Consider the following 597-nt stretch of genomic DNA (forward strand, 5'->3'; position numbering starts at 1 on the left):
CCCCCTGGTGGGCTGAGCTGGCCACACACACACACACACACACACACACACACACACACACACACTAATAATAATAAATGTTAAAAAAATATTAAAAAAAAAAAAAACCAAAATTCTGAACTTAAGCCAGACATAATGGCCATTGCTTGTAATCCCAGAACCCAGGAAACTTAGGCAGAAGAACCACCACGAGTTCAAGGCCAGCCTGGGGCTACAGAGTAAGACCTGTCTCCAAAAACCAACCACCAACCAACCAATAAAAATTCCACACATGAAAAAAACAAAATTCTGAAACTAAGAAATCTTAGATACTTACCAAAAGAAAACTCTCTCCCTCGAGGCTTGAAGGGAATATTAGAACCATTAGTCTGCGTAGGAGTTCGAACAGTGGAGGTTTGAGGGCTATTGTTATTAGGGCCTAAGAAAAATGGAAAGGGAGAAAGTGTGATCAGTATTCACAGAGTTCAGGTTAAGAGCTGCTTCTGGTTTCTCTAGAACACACACTTCCGGCCCAGCACTCGCCAGCGTGTGGAGCGTGGTGCACCTCCTGCGTGCAGCCCAGAGCTCCTTCCACGTCTCTGTGTCCCTCCTGCGCGC

The 597-nt window shown here is 45.4% G+C and overlaps 1 protein-coding gene across 11 annotated transcripts in view; it reads right to left on the minus strand.

The window, feature by feature from the left end:
• Positions 1-597, minus strand: part of Gtf2i (general transcription factor IIi) — a 118563-nt gene that overhangs the window by 12637 nt on the left and 105329 nt on the right. For all 11 annotated transcript variants that reach the window (XM_023714475.1, XM_004630419.1, XM_004630422.2 and 8 more), the window contains one exon: positions 317-418. In XM_023714475.1, the coding sequence (XP_023570243.1) occupies positions 317-418 (102 nt within the window). The remainder of the gene's footprint in view (positions 1-316; positions 419-597) is intronic.

The sequence above is a fragment of the Octodon degus genome, unplaced genomic scaffold (genome assembly GCF_000260255.1).
Source record: "Octodon degus isolate 3935 unplaced genomic scaffold, OctDeg1.0 scaffold00035, whole genome shotgun sequence".
Taxonomy (NCBI): domain Eukaryota; kingdom Metazoa; phylum Chordata; class Mammalia; order Rodentia; family Octodontidae; genus Octodon; species Octodon degus.